At 40.6% G+C, this 17,619-nt stretch overlaps 1 protein-coding gene and 1 long non-coding RNA gene across 3 annotated transcripts; one reads left to right on the top strand and one right to left on the bottom strand.

Annotated features, from left to right (window-relative positions):
• Positions 1–767: 767 nt before the first annotated feature.
• LOC120878693 lies at positions 768–1,517 on the bottom strand. Its single transcript, XR_005724616.1, has 2 exons — positions 985–1,517; positions 768–892 (listed from the first exon to the last, which is right to left on the bottom strand). It is a non-coding gene; the product is annotated as an uncharacterized LOC120878693 (long non-coding RNA).
• Positions 1,518–1,725: 208 nt separating this feature from the next.
• PTP4A1 (protein tyrosine phosphatase 4A1) lies at positions 1,726–10,367 on the top strand. Of its 2 annotated transcripts, none has more exons than XM_040261424.1 (6): positions 1,726–1,945; positions 5,120–5,666; positions 6,849–6,941; positions 7,227–7,357; positions 8,192–8,266; positions 8,990–10,367. In XM_040261424.1, the coding sequence occupies exons 2-6, from the start codon at positions 5,562–5,564 to the stop codon at positions 9,105–9,107; spliced, it is 522 nt and encodes a 173-aa protein (XP_040117358.1). In that variant the 5' UTR covers positions 1,726–1,945; positions 5,120–5,561; the 3' UTR covers positions 9,108–10,367. The 2 variants fall into 2 exon arrangements, with proteins under 2 accessions (XP_040117358.1, XP_040117359.1); XM_040261425.1 differs by having other exon boundaries at positions 1,749–1,945; positions 5,123–5,666.
• Positions 10,368–17,619: the final 7,252 nt, after the last annotated feature.

Below are 17,619 nucleotides of genomic sequence, written 5' to 3'. Positions count from 1 at the left end.
TAGCTTTCAGAGCTTGATGAGCAACAGCTAACTGGATATTTTGTGTCAGCACTGCTTGTGATAATTAATTACAGGATCTGGCTCACAAGGCTGAACTTGTATCACAAGTTCTACAAGAAAACTGGTTAATACTGATTTGGCTCTGCTTGGCTAAATTTATGTCTCATCCCACCAAATTCAGTTGTTTAAAAGCTCTCACTCTTCCAAGTAGCATCACTGTGCGGACAAACTTTTGGATGGAGAGTCTCCGACTGAACATGTTTTTTAACCACACTCTTGTAAATGTCACTTAAGTATTTTATTCACTATGGTGTTAATTCTGCCCATGATACATCACCAATACTTTCAGTGGGTCATTAAATAATTTACGTTAGTCAAAAGCCTTTTGCCATATAAAAGTTTTAAATTTTTATGTAATGAAAGGGCATTATTTCTCAAACTCTTTGATTTTTCCTGACTTAGATGGAATCAAGTTTCCAAGGCAAGCAATTTCTTTAAGATGAAGACAATCTGACTTTGGTTCCTCTAAAACCATGCGGTCGACCCAAACCTCTTTACTGAAAGCACTTACTTTATTTATAGAGTATATGTTTATTAAAAAGTTGAATAACTATGCAAGCACAGTTTCTAAGTAGAAACTCTAAATAAATCCTGAAATGCGTCTGTACACTAAAAAAAATTTGATCCCTAAAGCCTCTCCAATCTATGCTCAATGAAAACAGCAAACAAAAAGGCCTCAATGTTCGTAGAAAACCGAGTTCTTCAAAGCAAGTAAAATTCGGGTTTACTCCTTCTAGAAAGCAGAGGAGAAAGTTTTCAAACTACAAATGACAGAGTTGCCCTTGTGTAACAGAACAATGGTGATGGGCCTCAATTGTGAAGAGTGAGAATTCTGAAAACGAACAAAAAGGAAAGCTTTAGCTTTGACGCAATTATATCAATCCTTGACCAAACCGAAGATTAATTTTTAGAGCGCTGCGTAACCTTTTATGATCCGTGACAACACATCAGATGTGCAGAGGTACAAAGGACGCGTGCGATTTCCAAATGCCACGCTCGAGCCAACTGCAGTCGCCCGCATGCGTCGTGTGAAGGCGCGACCAAAGCCGCCTGTGGGGAGCAGGAGAGTTTATGCGCATCCAAGGCACTCTCCCGTCTACTGTGGGCTGCTCGCTGAATCACGCCCGTCCTGCTCGAGAGCGCCCGCTTCGGCTCGCCCGCAGTCAGGGCTGCGGAGCCCGCAGAACCATTGTTTGGCAATGGGGATCGCGGGGCGCGGTGCCCGGGAAAACCGCGGGCAGAGGGGACTGTGATCTATCTGACTCTCAGCTAAAGGAGCCCGGGCCGGGACTTCGGCTCGGTGCCGGCCCAGCGGGCACTGCGTGCTGAGCCGAGGCCAGCTTCAGGCCTGCTCCGGTGACGAGGATGTCCTCAGCCCTCTGGGGTTTTAGTCAGGCAGTTGAGCGTCTCCTCCCGCTCCCGGTCTCCCCCCCGCGCCCTTCCCGGACCTCCCCGCCCCTCCCCCGCCGGCCAGCGCTCCGACGGCGGCCCGCCGCCATTCACCAACCGGTTCATGCCGGTAGCCGCCGCCGCGCCGTGACGTCCGCGGGGCCGGGCTTCCGCCCCCTGTCGCCGGCGCTCGGCCAGGAGCCTGGCTGCGATTGGTCACCGGGGCCCTCACGTCACTCCAGGTATAAATGGGAGAGCCTATGACGCAAGGGCGCCGCGACGCGCGCATTGGCTGCCTGGGCTGCGGGCGGCGAGGCTGCGTGCTCTTCCCCGGGCCGTTCACTGCAGGACCGACTCCGGTGCCCCCGCCGCCCGCGAAGCCGCCGCCGCCGCCGCCGCCGCCGCACGACGCCCGCCGCCGCCCCTGCCCCGCCGCCGCCGCCTCGGGACCGGCTGTATGGTTAGGCCACAATCTTCAATGAGTAGACATATTCCTGTGAGTACGCACGCCCCGCGCCGCCGCCTTTGTTAGCAGCTCGGCGCCCGCCCGCGTCCCGGCCCGAGGCCCGGCGGCGGGCGGGGCGCCCGGCGGCACAGAAGCCGCTTTGTGACCGTCGCCGGCCCTGACGTCCGGCGGGCCGGCCGGCGCCCCAGACCCCTTTGTTTGCCGCGGGGCTCGGCAGCGGGGACGTGGCCCGGGCGGGGCGCGGGCTGCGCGTCAGTGCTGCGGGCGCGCCCCCGGACCCGGCGGGCGGGCGGGCAACGAAGCGCTCGCGGACCGGGCCGGGATTCCGGCGCGGGCCGGTGGGACTCGGCCTGTGTGGCCATTCTGCGCTCCGCGGCCGCGACCGGCGCTCGGACAAAATGGCCTCGGCGCCGGCGCCGGACTGAAGGCGCGGCGCGGACCCGTGACCCAGGCTGCGCGGCCCCGCCAGGTGAGCCGCCCGCCCCTCCCGGCCGGCGGGAGCAAGTCTGGGCTTGTCGCCGCCCCGGGGCGGGGCGGGCCGGCAGGCGAGGAGCGGCCAGCCTTAGAGCCGTGGGAGCTGCTGGCACGCTCCGCTCAGGCCTCGAGCGACTCATGGCGCTCTGTAATCTGGGCCCTTCAGGCTGTTCTTGAAACTCGTCTTGTTGCCTCTGGCCGGCTTGTGGTACCGTGGCCAACCAGACCACAATGAGGTTGAGCTCCCGCCCGTGGAACTCTCTAGTATTCCACGAATACTAAGTTGTTTGCACAGTAGTCTGGAACCGTTGATTTCATGAGATCTAGATTATGAGCCTTTTTTTTTTTTTTGGCCGCAGGGAAAGCCCTGTGGGATCTTAGTTTACCGATCAGGGGTTGAACCCTTGACAGTGAGAGCGCAGAGCTTGCCTGGTAGCTCAGCTAGTAAAGAATCCGCCGGCAGCGCGGATCCTCGGTTCGATTCGTGGGTCGGGAAGATCCCCTGAAGAAGGATAGGTTACTCACTCCGCTATTTTCGGGCTTCCCTGGTGGCTCAGACTGTAAAGAATCCGCCTGCAATGCGGGAGACCTGGTTTGGGAAGATGCCTTGGAGGAGGAGGCATGGCAACCCACTCCGGTGTTTTTGCTTGGAGAATCCCCGTGGACAGAGGAACTTGGCGGGCAAACGGTCCGTGGTGTCGCAAAGAGTCGGACACTACAGAGCGACTAAACAGCACAGTGAGAGCGCGTAGTCCTAACCACTGAACCTCCAGGAAATTCCCATCCTATTACTCTTTTTATATGAATTTTTGTGTGATGGCAGTGAAAAAATGGAAGACAGGAATGCTAGATCATTCTCAGGAGTAAGCAGCATTTTATACATGCATTATTCCAGGTGCATTATATAAAGTATAAGTTGTGGAAAAAACTCCAATTAACCATTTGTCAAACAGTTACAGAGATATATTGCTTTGACTCTACAATATGACACATTTCTGCACAGATATTGCCGCTGCCCTGGTCGTGTGTGATTATATGCAGTTGATAAGTGGGATGGGGAAATTACTTGGGATTTCCAAACTTCCTACAATAGATAGTTTTTGCTGGGGCGAAGAAATTGGAAATAGGGGAACGTCTTGGGCAAAACAGAAACACGTTAGATATTTATGCTTTTGTGGAAATCCATCGTCTGTCTGTCCCCCGCCCACCCACCCCCCACAATCACAGCGTGGCTCCACTCAGAAGAAAAAAAAAAACCTGAAATAACCACCGTTTTGTTAAATAAATAATTTCTTTCTGTGATTTCTCCTAAACAGCCTACTTGGAAAAGATATGGCCAGACTAGGCAGTATCAGGAATTTTAGCTGTTAAATAAGGAAATCAGTGGTGTGCAATACTGTCTCTCTAAAATAGCTTTCAATTGAAAGAGGGTAGCAGTTGGAAATCAGAATACTGAGATAAGAGCCCTTGACCTTAAAAGCTTTGCAGATTATACTTTAATTCACTGTCATTGGAAAGGTGCCAGAATAAACTGTTCATTCTAAGGAAGTAGTATAAGGATTTTATTAGATAATTTATCCACTAGAATACCTGTAAAGTGAGGCAGTGGCTGGCTCTTAGTGCTCTTGTTAACCTGCTATTAATATTTTTTCAGTCCTGTTTACTTCCCACCACACAAGTTCCTTATAAACTACTTGGAAGAAGACTAATGTCAACATCAGTGCTTTTCCTGTATATATTCTGAAAATATCCTGTGAACATTCATATTATGTTTGATGTTAGCATAAAACTCATTTATGTCTTTAAGGGGAACTTGGGAAAAGTATAATTGGTAACAGTTAACTTGCTTTTTGAGACTTGTGGGCAAAATGTAAGGTAATTCACACCACCCCACCACCAGTTCCCTAGATTACCACCCCAGGAAGTGGCAACACACACTGGTATTCTTGCCTGTAAAATTACATGGAGAGAGAGGAGCCTGATGGACTAGTCAGCGGGGCTGCAGAGTCAGACACAATTTAGTGACTAAACAACACTACCACTTCCCTCTGTCGTTTTCTTTGGATTAGATTTCAGTTTTAGACGGGATTAGTGAAATTTTTATTTTAAAATAAAGAAGAGTATTACAATTATGAACATCTTTTTTATAATTATAAATGGAAGTTCTATGTATGTGTATGTAGTGTGTTTACATTTCACGTAACTAGTTGATCAACTTCAGACTCAGATGAGGGATAACTGTTAAAGGGAAATAGTAAGTTACTAGGTTGTGAAGGAATGAATGGGACAGTATATATGGTAGCATTTTGAAAACCAGTTTCTTTTCTTAATGTATTGACCAATATAGTGAATTTTTGTGATACATAAAAATATTTTGGCAGTTGGAAAAAAATCAATGTAGAAAGTTGTGCATAATAGTTTATAACAGTGTAAAGCAAATAGCTAAGTATTAAAAGGAGTAATTAATAGAAGAATGTATATAAGGGATATTCACCAAATGTAACAGTGATATTCTTTAAGCAGTATTTGTATTAGATCAGTAATTTCAATTTAAAGTAATCTTTGCTTATTGACTTAACTTGTAGTCACCCTTGTATTTTTGTGGTTCAAGTGAAAGTTAAAACGTTAGCTTGGGCCTGAATTTGAAAAGATAGCTATGCACTTAAATACTGTAAAAACATAACATGTTCCTTTTGAATTGAAAGCAACATTTTTCTCTCTTTTAAACAGCAGTTCTGTGGTGTTCTCGGTCACACATTTATGGAGTTTCTGAAGGGCAGTGGAGATTACTGCCAGGCACAGCACGACCTCTATGCAGACAAGTGAACTGCAGAAATTCATTACTGCTCAACCAAGAAGCCCCCATAAGACTGGTTAACCTGGACACAGAGGTGTTGAATTGAAATCCACAGAGCATTTTTATACAAGAATTCTGATCTGGATGGGGTAAACCTCAGTGCACTTCCTTTCTATTGCCTCAGTATTACTGGATTGAAGAATTGCTGCTTCTTGTTAAGAGGTTCATTCATTCATTACTCCCAACTTCATACTTAAAAGCACTGAGAATTTCAAGTGGAGTATATTAAAGTTGACTGTGTTTCTTTGCATCATTTCTGTATTCAATTTTTTAAATTCTTTCATATCCCTATTGAGTGTTTTTAAGTAAATTAACATGGCTCGAATGAACCGCCCAGCTCCTGTGGAAGTTACATACAGGAACATGAGATTTCTTATTACACACAACCCAACTAATGCAACGTTAAGCAAATTTATAGAGGTAAGTTTTGATGCTTTTTAATAGCTTAAACTGATTGTAGTGTAATGGTACAGCTTTTATATAGCAGTATTTTGAAAATTGTGAGGTGGTTGATGACAGTAGCTCCAACTCCCAGATATATCACTGTCTTCTCTAGGTTAGGTGAATTATTTTATACATTTTTGAGAAAGCCATGTACTTGAAATAGATTAGGTTTATAAGTTAATATCTAATCCATGCCTCACAGTTTTTTTCATTTAAATTTATATGTGAACTGTTACCTGTGGCTGTTGCTTATAAAGTTGGAAGGAGGCTCACTTTGTGGGTTTTTAACATTTTCTAAGCATAATGGCTGACAACTATAAACCAAAGTTAGTTTATGTCTTGGCCCTCTTTTGACGCTTAGGATACAATTTCCAGCCACTGATTTAATTCTGTGTCTGGTGGTTGCTAGATAGTCAAAACTGTCTCACTGCTTAACCTCTTTTGACTATCAGAAAGGATTGTAATGTTGAATAATTCATTTGTATGCATTTTATTTTATAAATATCTATAGATAATCAAATAAAAAATAAGCCTCCCAGGTCATAGAAGTGCTTTTAAATTTTATCGTCAATGTATTTTTTAAATGCCAAGTGTTAGTAATAATACATTGAATTTTAAAGCCTATAATCTTGAATGGTGGGAAGTTTAACACTGCATTTTTGAGATTTTAGATTATTTAAGGGTATTTTTAAGGCTCTAACTATATACTGTATGCTGCAAATGAGAAGAAGTTTAAAGAATTAATATATGTCAAGTCAAAATGACTTTGTCATGAGTGATTCCTTTGGCTCCTGAATGGCTTCTGATCCTCTTGTCAGTGCCTCAGCCAGCCAGCGTTGCCATGACTGTAAACAACTTCAGTATATGAAGGGTCATGGACTTTTTTTAAAACTTAAAATTTATTTAAAATATGTGGTTTAACATTTCTGTTAGTCATTTAAAGCATAATAGTCATTTAAAGCAAAAGACTGCTTCTCTCTTCAACATAATGGTTTTCTGTTAACCAACAGTACCTGTTAGATGATCAAAATGACAAACTGTGAGCAACAATAATGTGATTATTTTTCCATCCCATCCTCTAGAGCCCATTAAAAATAAGAACAAAACAAAAGAGTAACGTTTGTATAAATCCTTTGCTGTTTGCATGTTTTTATCCAGGAACTTAAGAAGTATGGAGTTACCACAATTGTAAGAGTATGTGAAGCAACTTACGACACTACTCTTGTGGAGAAAGAAGGCATCCATGTTCTCGTAAGTGTTTAATGGTTCCTCTGTGTTTATTGTACTGTGCTGCAAGTTTAAGTTGTTATAAAATTATAGTCTTAGTTTCCAAATAAAGGTGAAAGCTGACCAGAGATTTGAAGTAAAAAAAGATCTTCATAAAGATTCAGCATTTATTTGCATTTCATTGACTGCGGGGTTTCATAAAGAAGCACTTATTAAAGATGCTTTTGAAAACATTTGGGTGTTAGAATTTTAGAACTGTTAGTGTGGTATTTATATTAAAAATCTAAGATGTGTATTCTTTTGACTTAGGATTGGCCTTTTGATGATGGCGCACCACCATCTAACCAGATTGTTGATGATTGGTTAAGTCTTGTGAAAATTAAGTTTCGTGAAGACCCTGGTTGTTGTATTGCTGTTCATTGTGTTGCAGGCCTTGGCAGGTAAGAGAGTTTCTTAAACCCATTTAATGGTGTCGATCTTAATTCTTGGTGAAAGCTTCACTTTTGACTCCTATAAAGACAGTCACCAGTTTGTGAATCAATTTGCTTTGTTGGCTTAATGAAAGTAGGTGAGTTGTAGTAATGTATTCCAGTATATTTGGAACTGACGAGTGCTATTGCTAAAATTTATACTTGCTTCTGTGGGCACAATTGCTTAATTATGTGTTCTAAGTTGTACCTATAGTAGTGTCCAAGCTTACTGGGAAAATCACTAAGATGGTTTTGCATTGAATATGGTATATTTTTGCATCCTGATTCAGTAGGAACTCATTACCCAGTAGTGCCAAAATACATGTGTCCATATAATTACCGATGCCCTCGGCCCCTGCTGCCCCCAAAAACGTCCCAAGTGGGGAAGAGTGAAATGAAACAGCATGGCCCTGCAGAGGTGGGCATGCAGCTGTGTCTCAGTCTAATTGATCATGAAACAAAGCAAATTTTTCTGGAAGATACTTAAGTGGAAAGTATTTTTCACTGCTAGGAACTTAAGGAAATATTGTCAGCATTTATCAAGATACTGCTCTCCAGTAATATAAGTCTTAATTTCTAGACTGACTTGTGTTAGTTTATGTAGTTACTAGTTTTCTTTTTGGTTATAGATGAAAACCTGGATTTGATGCCAAAGTGATATTTTATTAATGTCCAATGTTTTCTATAAATACTAACACAGGAAGTGTGGCATAAATAATAGTGGTTTTGGATTGGGGAATGTTTGGAGTATTGAATTTTCTAGAATTTGACTTTGAAAAATAATATATCAAAAATTCTTCCCAGAGCTCCAGTGCTTGTTGCCCTAGCATTAATTGAAGGTGGAATGAAATACGAAGATGCAGTACAGTTCATAAGACAGTATGTATTTAATAAGTTCTTTCATTTGCACTTTTTATTTCCTCATTGAATGTTGGTGAATGAATTTAAATATATTAATACTATGAAAGCAATTTGTTTCTAAGAGCCTATCTGACCATTTTGTTCATTCTTGAGATAGTGTTGACACCAGGAAATATCTTTCCCATTCACGTAGATGTTCATATTATAAAAATTCTAATCCAGTAATAATTCTGTGAACTATTGATTTACTTTAAATTCTGGATGAATTTGTTTATTTGCCTTTTTATTGAGGTGTAATTTATATAGAGTAAAATGCATAGATCTCAAAGATAGATGAATTGACCATAACAGCCAAATAAAATAGCTACTCAATGCAGTGTATAGAATATTTTGGTGATTCCAGAAAATGCCCTCATGCTCTTTGTAGTCACCTTCCCAGCCACCAGAGGCGCTCTCTTTTGGCCACATATTACAGTAAACTAGTTTTGCCTTTTCTTGGACTTTATATGAATGGATTCATATTTTAATTACCACCACCCCAAAGATTTAGAAAATTAACTTTTTACAGCTCTTTTCCCCTTTATACATGTTGCCAGTCCATATTTCTCCATTAAGTCACAGTTTAATAATCAGAAGATAAATTGCTACAGGAAAGGTGATAACTGCCTTCTATGGAACAGTAAATGTTAATATGCTAGAAGGACTTTGCTTTAATTACTTCCTTTGTTTTCTTCCTTCCAGAAAGCGGCGAGGAGCTTTTAACAGCAAGCAACTTTTGTATTTGGAGAAGTATCGTCCTAAAATGCGGCTGCGCTTCAAAGACTCCAATGGGCATAGAAACAACTGTTGCATTCAGTAAAACCAGGGTGCATGATGCCATTGATTGGAAGTGGAACCTGAGACAGGATGGAATTTGTCGTACATAGCAGATAGCGCGTGACTTGGTGAATAAGTCTGATGAAGCTTCCATAGGAGTGTTGAAAAGCAGTTTTACCAGGCCATAGGCCTGGCAGAATTGTAGTCTCTGTTCAGGTTATGATCAACCTATTTGGATACTAGTAAAGAATTCTTGCTGTTCAGCATTTAATATGTGCTTATAATTTATACCAATTGACCTTTCCTGAAATCATGCAGTATTGAGTCATGTCATTAAATCTGTTTCCATGCCAGAATCTTACCAATATATAAGACATTAGAAAGACTAGGTGCCAAAATACCCAGCACAATACTTGTATATTTTTAGTATCATATAGAACAAATCCCAGGAACTATGAACACTCTGGACCTTATGTGGATTATTCCTTGCATCATTTCAACCATAGAAAATAGGGCCTATGAGGTTTGTTTGCTCACAATATGTTTACATCTCCCACATTCATACCAGTATACATCAGATTTGCTCCCTTTTTATTAACCAAGTCTTACAGTGATTATTTAATATCTTTCTATAAATCTCACTTTATGTTGTAGAAGGCCTCCATTTTGAAAATCTACATTGTACAGAAGCACATGTCTTTAATGTCTCCAGACAAAAGCCTTACAGTTCATTTTAATGTTTGCACTTTGGGGTGCAACTTACAGGGAGGGCCTGAAAAAAGAATGGGAGGGGGCTATTAAGTATTTTTAGTAAAATGTTGCCTTTGTCTTGTGCAGAACATGTAGAATATGCGCTTTAATTTAGTAAATATTTTTTTAAAAGGTAGAAATACTTTGTTACTGTAACTAAAACAATTCTTAAATCAAAATTTCTGAAATTCTTGTAATTTTTTTTCATACTTACCTGAAGTTGTTTACCGACTTAGTTTTGTTTGAAGTGTGATTCCCAGCCTCTCTTGCAAAAAAAAAAGTGGGTTTCTGCTAATGAATTGAGCAGACATTTAATATTTTATATACCTTTTGAGCTGTGTAACTTAATATTTGGATACTTGACAATTTGTTTTATTATGTAATTGATAAAATGGTGATGTGTATTAACGTTAGCTCAACCATATATTTATACTGTCTGGGAACAAGTGGTTATAGTTCTGTGGGAGAAATAATTTGTCAGTGTTCACCAGCTTGTAAAAATCTAGTGCAAGAGCTTAAACATTAAATAAATGATGATATGCATTTATCGTCACTGAAGTTGTTTTGCTTCTCGTTAACTTATTTTGTAGGACACCACATGAAATAATTGCTCTTAGTGCCATTTGAAGTGTGGATTTTGTTTAACAAATGAAGGATTAAGTGAAGTTGACATGATAAGTTTCTTGCAGACACGGTTAGGGAACTTTAATGAAAGTGCTTTCCATTATAAACTTTTTAAGGTCTAGATAACTTTGGACCAATGACCCGATTCTGTACTGAGGAGAAACTAGTAGAGGAAGGCCATGAATTGAAGCGCATTTCCACCAACCAAGTGGTTTTGTGCAGTTTACCTTCCAGGCATGTGTTCTCATTTGCTTATCAATAATTGCATACCTTGTTAAGTTTTGAAGTTAATTCAAATCTGAGCTTTTGGCATGTGAAGTTAAGTTTCAGCCATCTGAAAAGCTTTTGTATAGTTCAGTGTTAGTCTGAAAGAGACACATGTCTGATTTTTTTTTTTTTTAATAAAACTTGAGTAAAAAGCCTCAAAATTTGAGCAACAGTGCTTCACCTTATGTTTTAAAGAATTTGATTCCATCTCTTCATATACCAATTTAGCATTTAATATACTCCATTCTTGAAACTTGAAGCCAAAGGGGGTCCTGGGGGCCATTGCTTCTTTAAATCTTAGATCTTTTGTGACGGCCTAGTAACTTGACCTGGATTGTTTTGTTTTGCAGCCTGCTCTTGGGAAGTGTAATTGATCACTACATGATAATTAGTATTATCACAGAACACATAAAATAGCATTTGTGTTTATTGAGAAGTCCTTCATGATTAGTGAAAAACATTTTGAGTTTGAAACATTTAGTTTGCAGTGTTGGATTGTCAGTTTACTTTATAAACCATCTCTGCAGTGTTCAGCATGATATTTAATTTTTTATCTATTTTGTAAATCTACAGAAAGCCTCATAATATATCCTGGGAGATTCCATATATCTAATAGCGGAAATATGAATTATCTTGAATACATGAAGTTATCAGATGGTGTTCTAAAATTCAGTATGTTAAAAAATAAAAAAATAAAATAAAATTCAGTATGTTATTACTCAATCTTAAGAGAAAATACAGTCTAGTTGGAGGAAAAACCTAGAAATAAATGTCAATGGTCATTTTGCATCACACAGAAACTTCTGTTATTCCTTCTAATGCTCCCTTTTCCTGAGACAATGCTGTTATTCCCACAGCTCCATGCCTAGAAGCTTCCAACCCAGGCATGCACCCACATCTGATCGTCTTCAACCAGAGCACTTAAAAATTATATTGTTGTCCCCCAACTTAGCTTCAGAATCTTAATCTCTGGAATCTTTTTAACTGCTGTTCTGTTCTTAAATACTATTTGATAAGCATCTAAGAGTATCATGGAGAACATGAAAGACAGTGGTGTCAGGTTTTAGGCACTAAAATGAGCACCCCTTTTTTTTCACATGTAGACATTCTTTTAAAGTACAATTTTGAAGAAACAGTGTTTGCAGTATATGTTTACATATTCCCTGATTCCTTGAGTAAGTCGTGTGTGTGTGTATTAAGGGTCTTACCAAGTTTTCATAATTTGATAACCTTATAATCCAATGTTGGTTTTCACAAACTACACATTAAAGGATATGAGCCTCTAGTTAGGTGACTAGATAACGTGGTTTAAAACTCAAGGAATGAAACCTATGTGACTATCCACTATACCACAAAAGTATGACTATACATGTATGCTTGGCTATTTTTTCTGTTACCAGTTAAAGAATTTTATATGACTTTTTTTTAATTGAAGGATAATTGCTTTACAGAATTTTGTTTTCTGTCAAACATCAACATGAATCTGCCATAGTATATGACTTCTTAAACTCTTGCCTGTGGAACTCATTTTGTTTAAGAACAAAGTGTTTGTAAACGCTGTGATTTTGTAAATTTCTTTTAGATTGAAACCTGTTTTATTTTTGCAGGAAAAAAAGCTTTTTTAATTAAGTCAGGATAGTAGAGGAGCCTGGCAGGCTCTAGTCCATGGGGTCCCAAAAAATCAGACACCACTGAGTGACTTTCACTTTCACTTTTCACTTCAGGCTAAGATATGCTGCAGAAGCAACCACCCTGAGAATAACTTGGATTTATTTCTCGCTTAAGCTTCATACCTACCAGAAGGACCCAAGCTGTTGGAGCATCTACTCTGGGACAGTGTTAGTTGTGAAAGAAGGCAAGGCTTTGGAGTGTCAAATTTCTTGACTAAGAAATCATACTTCTATTCAACTCATTGGACAAAACTGGCCACTCAGAACGTAAAATGTACTGAAAAAGACAAAAATAGCAATAATCACTACTACATCAGCTTATAAAATGGGAATCTTAAGCAACATCTTACATAACTGAAATAAACGGGACAATGTTTCCCAACAACCAAAACAGAGGTCACGAAGTTTGTTAAAGTGTATGCATATAAGGGAATCATAGGTGCTTATTTAAACCTATAATTTTAAATAAAACTTTAGGTGTGGTAATTTGGCTTACTAGTTTCATATGTATATATATATATATATATATATTTATACATACATATGTATATATTTGTGTGTGTGTGTGTGTGTGTATGACGTTACATTTGCTAGGATTTACTGAAGTATTAAATGCCAAATTATCAGATGCTTTTTTGTAACTCCAATACATATATATCCATCTTAGGAAAAAAGTTTTTCATTCTGAAAGTACTAATAATAGTCTCTGTGGTTTGTTGGCAGGGCTGGGGCAAATAGAGAAGCAAAATTCTAACCCTGAAAGAGCTATTGAGTTTTTCAATTGACTAGAGTTAGGAAATTGTGCAATAGTTTCATAGATGTTCACTGAGTGAACATTAGGTACCATGTATTTGGCACTGAAGACAAAGTGATTAGCACAAACTTGGTCTCTGCCTTCATGAAATTTAAACTAGCAGTTTGTCTTCATGGAATTTAAACTGCTGGGTATAGCATAACAAAACCAGTGTATCTAGACCAACACAACCTTTTCCTAAAGGTTCTGGCTTGAAAAAGAAATATGTTAAAATGCCCCTGCTGCAAAAGTATATTCAAATAATTTTCATGGGTAGCTATCAGACAAAAGCCATTAGCACAGAGATTCAAAGAAAGCAAATATTTGGTGGCTCAGACGGTAAAGAATCTGCTTGCAATGCAGGAGACCTGGGTTTGATGCCTGGGTTGGGAAGATCCCCTGGAGGAGGGCATGACAACCCATTCCAATATTGACTGCAGAAACCCCATGGACAGAGGAGCCTGGTGGGCTACAGTCCATGGGGTCACAAAAGAGTTGGACAAGACTGATTAAGCACAGCATAGACATTAATTAAATGATCATTGTAATTATGCCTGTTACATATGCTGTGCATGAAAATACTGCCAGATTTTGGTAGGGCTCATGGGTACATCAGACTAAACCCATCACAGAAATGTAGCTCAAACAGCAAAAATTGACATGATGAACTTGGCAATGAGTTGTTTGACTAGTCACACATACAAATGAGCTTCCCTGGTGGCTCAGACGGTAAACCATCTGCCTGTAGTGCGGGAGATCTGGGTTCAATCCCTGGGTTGGGAAGATACCCTGGAGAAGGAAATGGCAACCCACTCCAGTACTCTTGCCTGGAAAATTCCGTGGACAGAGGAAGCTTGAGGCTACACTCCATGGGTTTGCAAAGAGTCAGACACGACTAAGCGACTTCATGTACAAATCAGGTTGTTCTTGTGGAAGATCTAGGGACCAAAAATTTTTACTTGGAAAATTATTCTGCCCACTAATTCTACCTCCTGATGAATGGAAAAAAGGTTCTCATGATTTTGTTCTAGCAACCCTGACAGGGAAACAATGAAGGCTGCTATCATTTTTCTTTTTTTAAAAAAATTATTTATTTTAATTGGAGGCTAATTACAATATTGTAGTGGTTTTTGCCATACATTGACATGAATCAGCCACGGGTGTACATGTGTTCCCCATTCTGAACCCCCCTCCCACCTCCCTCCCCATCCCATCCCTCAGGGTCTTCCCAGTGCACCAGCCCCGAGCACCCTGTCTCATGCATTGAACCTGGACTGGCGATCTCTTGCACATATAATATACATGTTTCAATGCTATTCTCTCAAATTATCCCACCCTTGCTTTCTCCCACAGAGTCCAAAAGACTGTTCTTTACATCTGTGTCTCTTCTGCTGTCTCACATACAGGGTTATCATTACCATTTTTCTAGATTCTATATATATGCATTAGTATACTGTATTGGTGTTTTTCTTTCTGGCTTGCTTCACTCTGTATAATCGGCTCCAGTTTCATCCACCTCATTAGAACTGATTCAAATGTATTCTTTTTAATGGCTGAGTAATACTCCATTGTGTATATGTACCACAGCTTTCTTATCCATTCGTCTGCTGATGGACATCTAGGTTGATTCTATGTCCTGGCTATTATAAACAGTGCTGTGATGAACATTGGGGTACATGTATCTCTTTCAATTCTGGTTTCCTTGGTGTGTATGCCCGGCAGTGGGATTGCTGGGTCATATGGCAGTTCTATTTCCAGTTTTTTAAGGAATCTCCACACTGTTCTCCATAATGGCTGTACTAGTTTGCATTCCCACCAACAGTGTAAGAGGGTTCCCTTTTCTCCACATCCTCTAGCATTTATTGCTTGTAGACTTTTGGATAGCAGCCATTCTGACTGGCGTGAGCTGGTACCTCATTGTGGTTTTGATTTGCATTTCTCTGATCATGAGTGATGTTGAGCATCTTTTCACGTGTTTGTTAGCCACCTGTATGTCTTTTTTGGAGAAATGTCTGTTTAGTTCTTTGGCCCATTTTTTGATTGGGTCGTTTATTTTTCTGGAATTGAGCTTCAGGAGTTGCTTGTATATTTTTGAGATTAATTCTTCATCAGTTGCTTCATTTGCTACTATTTTCTCCCATTCTGAAGGCTGTCTTTTCACCTTGCTTTTAGTTTCCTTCGTTGTGCAAAAGCTTTTAAGTTTAATTAGGTCCCATTTGTTTATTTTTGCTTTTATTTTCATTACTCCAGGAGGTGGGTCATAGAGGATCCAGCTGTGATGTATGTCGGAGAGTGTTTTGCCTATGTTCTCCTCTAGGAGTTTTATAGTTTCTGGTCTTACATTTAGATCTTTAATCCATTTTGAGTTTATTTTTTTGTATGGTGTTAGAAAGTGTTCTAGTTTCATTCTTTTACAAGTGGTTGACCAGTTTTCCCAGCACCACTTGTTAAAGAGATTGTCTTTTCTCCATTGTATATTCATGCCTCCTTTGTCAAAGATAAGGTGTCCATAGGTGTGTGGATTGATCTCTGGGCTTTCTATTTTGTTCCATTGATCTATATTTCTGTCTCTGTGCCAGTATCATTTTTCTTTCCTTGGAAGTTTTATTTCTTATGACTGTACAATAGAGGCAAAACTAGTACTAGGAACTTTTCATTTGATGACAACATTTGGTGTCCTTAATTGCAAGCAGCTTGCAAGAGACTTACTGGTTACAAATACCGCTTACAAAATCATCACGAGAGAAAATCTTTAACTTGATGTAGAGAAAGAGCAAATTAGCCAAGATGGCGGCAGTCAGGCTCTCTTGCCCCATGACCTCTCGCTCTCACCCCATGTTTTGTAAATACATGGTAATGTAACAGCTGAGATCACTTATAGTACTGCACATGCACATCTGCTTGGCCATGGGCCACTTTGCTCTGTAAACATATGTAAACTCCACCTGAAAAGCTCTTGTGACTACATTATGGCTATGTTAAGGCTGTGTTATAACTGTGTCCACTGGGTCAGCTATGAGAGAATACAGTGTGTCTGCTCTTACGGCTGCTGCACCAGCCTGTGACAACCTCTCTGAACCTACACCCAAACCAGAGACCAGAAATAGCTCCCTGGGCCAACAGTAAGTGTTTGTGTTTATGGAAGTTAAGAGGACAGATGGATGCCTGACCTAAGCCCATAAAGCACTGGGTCAATGTGGTGATCAGTTTTTAAGATGGCCCCTAACAACCCCCTGTGTTTGTACCTATCATTGGTCCTTTCTATGTTCTGCCAAGGTTGGCCTGCATGACCAATGGGATGTGGCAGAAGTGATGGTATGTCACTCCTGAGATTAGGTTATAACAGACCACAACTCTCATCTTGGGCTGTGCTCTGGGGGAAGTCACTGGCCACATCTTGAGAACACCCAAGCAAACAAGAAAGGAAAGAGTGACCTCCAGCTACAGCCAGTGAGGAAGTGAGGTCAGCCTGCAATTACTGGATAAACACGGGAGTCAATCCTCCAGCCTTGAGATAACTGAGATGCTCAACCAGCGCCATGCAACTAAGCTACTTTCAGATGCCTGACCTACAAAAACTGCAAGATAAGTGTTTGTTGCTTTAAATCACTAAATTTGGAAGGGTAATTTTTTTATATGGCAGTAGGTACCTGGGCTTCCCTGGTGGCTCAGACAGTAAAGATTCCACCCACATTGTGGGATACCTGGGTTTGATTCCTGAGGCAGGGAGATCCACTGGAAGAGAACATGTTAACTCACTCCAGTATTCTTGCCTGGAGAATCCCCATGGACAGAGGAGCTGGTGGGCTACAGTGCCTGAAGTTGCAGAGTCGGACATGACTGAACAAATAAGCACCCTGCATACATGTGTGCTAAGTCACCTTAGTTATGTCTAGTTCTTTGCAACCTGTGGGCTCTAGCCCAGCAGACTCCTCTGTCCATGGGATTCTGCAGGCAAGAATAGTGGAGTGGGTTGTCATGCCTTCCTGCAGGAGATCTTCTCACCCAGGAATCAAATCCATATCTCTTAAGTCTCTTGCATTGGCAGGAAGGTTCTTTACCACTAGTATCATCTGGGAAGCCCATTTAATACCCCACACTGGGTTGAGTTCAGTTTAGTTGCTCAGTCATGTCCAACACTTTGAGACCCCATTAACTGTAGCATGAAGGCCACCATTGCATTGGTGATGCCATCCAGCCATCTTATCCTCTGATGCCCTCTTCTCCTTCTGCCCTCAATCTTTCCTAGCATAAAGGACTTTTCCAGTGAGTTAGCTATTCACATCAGGTGGCCAAAATACTGGAGCTTCAGCTTCAGCCTCAGTCCTTCCAATGAGTATTCAGGATTGATTTTCCTTAAGGTTGACTGGTTTGATCTCCTTGCTGTCCAAGAAACTTTCAGACGTCTTCTCCAGCACCACAGTTCAAAGACATAAATTCTTTGGTGTTCT

The sequence above is a fragment of the Oryx dammah genome, unplaced genomic scaffold, assembly GCF_014754425.2.
Source record: "Oryx dammah isolate SB20612 unplaced genomic scaffold, SCBI_Odam_1.1 HiC_scaffold_19, whole genome shotgun sequence".
Classification (NCBI taxonomy): Eukaryota; Metazoa; Chordata; class Mammalia; order Artiodactyla; family Bovidae; genus Oryx; species Oryx dammah.
This window is presented reverse-complemented; position numbering and strand designations above follow the sequence as displayed.

What these genes read in the sequence shown, in the direction of transcription:
- PTP4A1 (XM_040261424.1), top strand. Translation starts at nt 5,562, where the DNA reads ATGGCTCGAATGAACCGCCCAGCTCCTGTGGAAGTTACATACAGGAAC. An exon ending in AAGAAGGCATCCATGTTCTC is followed by an intron (nt 6,942 to 7,226) that starts GTAAGTGTTTAA and finishes CTTTTGACTTAG; the next exon opens with GATTGGCCTTTTGATGATGG. An exon ending in TGTGTTGCAGGCCTTGGCAG is followed by an intron (nt 7,358 to 8,191) that starts GTAAGAGAGTTT and finishes AATTCTTCCCAG; the next exon opens with AGCTCCAGTGCTTGTTGCCC.